Source organism: Penaeus monodon, chromosome 29, assembly GCF_015228065.2.
Source record: "Penaeus monodon isolate SGIC_2016 chromosome 29, NSTDA_Pmon_1, whole genome shotgun sequence".
NCBI classification, from domain to species: domain Eukaryota; kingdom Metazoa; phylum Arthropoda; class Malacostraca; order Decapoda; family Penaeidae; genus Penaeus; species Penaeus monodon.
In genome coordinates, this window is record NC_051414.1 from 33508343 (window position 1) to 33509722 (window position 1380).

The 1380-nt window shown below is 50.9% G+C and overlaps 1 protein-coding gene across 1 annotated transcript in view; it reads left to right on the forward strand.

Annotated features, from left to right (window-relative positions):
• Nucleotides 1–1380, forward strand: part of LOC119592186 (E3 ubiquitin-protein ligase HECW2-like) — a gene marked incomplete in the record, with an annotated part of 33790 nt that overhangs the window by 5402 nt on the left and 27008 nt on the right. The window contains 5 exon segments of the mRNA XM_037941016.1: nt 1–11; nt 13–66; nt 69–131; nt 831–948; nt 1217–1370. The exon segment at nt 1–11 is cut by the window's left edge and continues 386 nt beyond it. Coding sequence (XP_037796944.1) covers nt 1–11; nt 13–66; nt 69–131; nt 831–948; nt 1217–1370 — 400 coding nt within the window.

Genomic DNA, 1380 nt, shown 5'->3' on the forward strand with positions numbered 1-1380 from the left:
CTCCAACGCCTCCGCCTCGACCGCACCACAGGCTCGCTCGCCCGACGCCCCCCCTCCCGCCCCCCCTCCCACAACAGTGCCCCCCCACGCCCACGCATCATCGGAGGCCGCATCACAGCGCGGGTGATCAGGTTGGCGTGTCATGTTCAGACTGTTTTGACTGATATTTATTTTGTAGTCAGTATAATTACTTTAGGTCATTATCCTGAATTTAAACATGAGGCACAGTATTACCTCGCTCATCGCAAGGGTGGTATTCCTTATGATGCGAATTCGGTAAATACTTGATTTTGACAGATGACAGATCAGATTAATCTCCCGAGCTGAGGGAAGGGTGGTGTGGATGGCGCTCCGCCTGTTCTAGTTCGAAGGTCTTGAAGCTAGGAGCGAGACGTTGGGTTGATTTGCATGATTTGGACTGCCTTCAGCATTGCGCGAATAATGTACTTCAACTTAACACGTCGGTTTGCAACCGGGAAAATTATTGGATTTATAAAATGTCTTCTTAAATAGCTCATTAATTCTGTTTGGGATAACCATGCCCACGAGTGAAAATAATTAGTAAGCCTAAGGCCCAGATAAGCTTCCACTGATTGGGGATTGCGCTGTCAACTTGAACACCCATTATTCGGACCCAGTCTAAAAGGAGGAATTAGAACTGGTCTTCGTGAAACCGCGTTCAGCAAGGACTTTATGTAAACTATTTCCAGTGCATGGGTTCTCTATGCGTGTTGTTTTGCGTTTGCAAATTTGATGTTTTAATAATTGAAGTATAAATAAGTTTTTTTTAACACTGTGTAGCCATTACCTATGTGGGTCATCTCGTGCAGGACGGAGCCATCCACCCTGAGCGTCACAGCCGCACGATGCGCCTGCCTTCCATCCCCGAGAGAACCATCAAGTTCCAGCGGGTGGAAATACAGCCGGGAGAAGAACCTTTGCCAACAAGTGAGTGCTGGGGTGGTTCCTGTCCTTCCACTGGTTTCATGTTGAATACCTCTCTCCTACGCTTCCATTCCAGCCTCATCCCATTCACCGTCCATGGTCTGTTCATTCTCGTCGTGTCCATCGCTGCCAGTGTAGCGCCTCATCCCTCTTCCAGCCCTTTCTGTCATGTTCCGCCTAATCCTGTCCAGCCCGACCTCTCTTTCCCGTTCTGTCCCGTTCAGTTCCTACAAAATGGTTCTCTTACGCCAGGCGCTTGCTCTGCTTGCAGACTGGGAGGCGAGGATCGACAGCCATGGGAGGATCTTCTACATTGACCACGTGAACAGGACGACAACGTGGCAGCGTCCCTCAGGCAACGACTCGGCCCAGACGCAGCGCACGCAGTCCACGGACCAGCTACAGCGCCAGCAGCTGGACAGGCGGTGGGTGGTC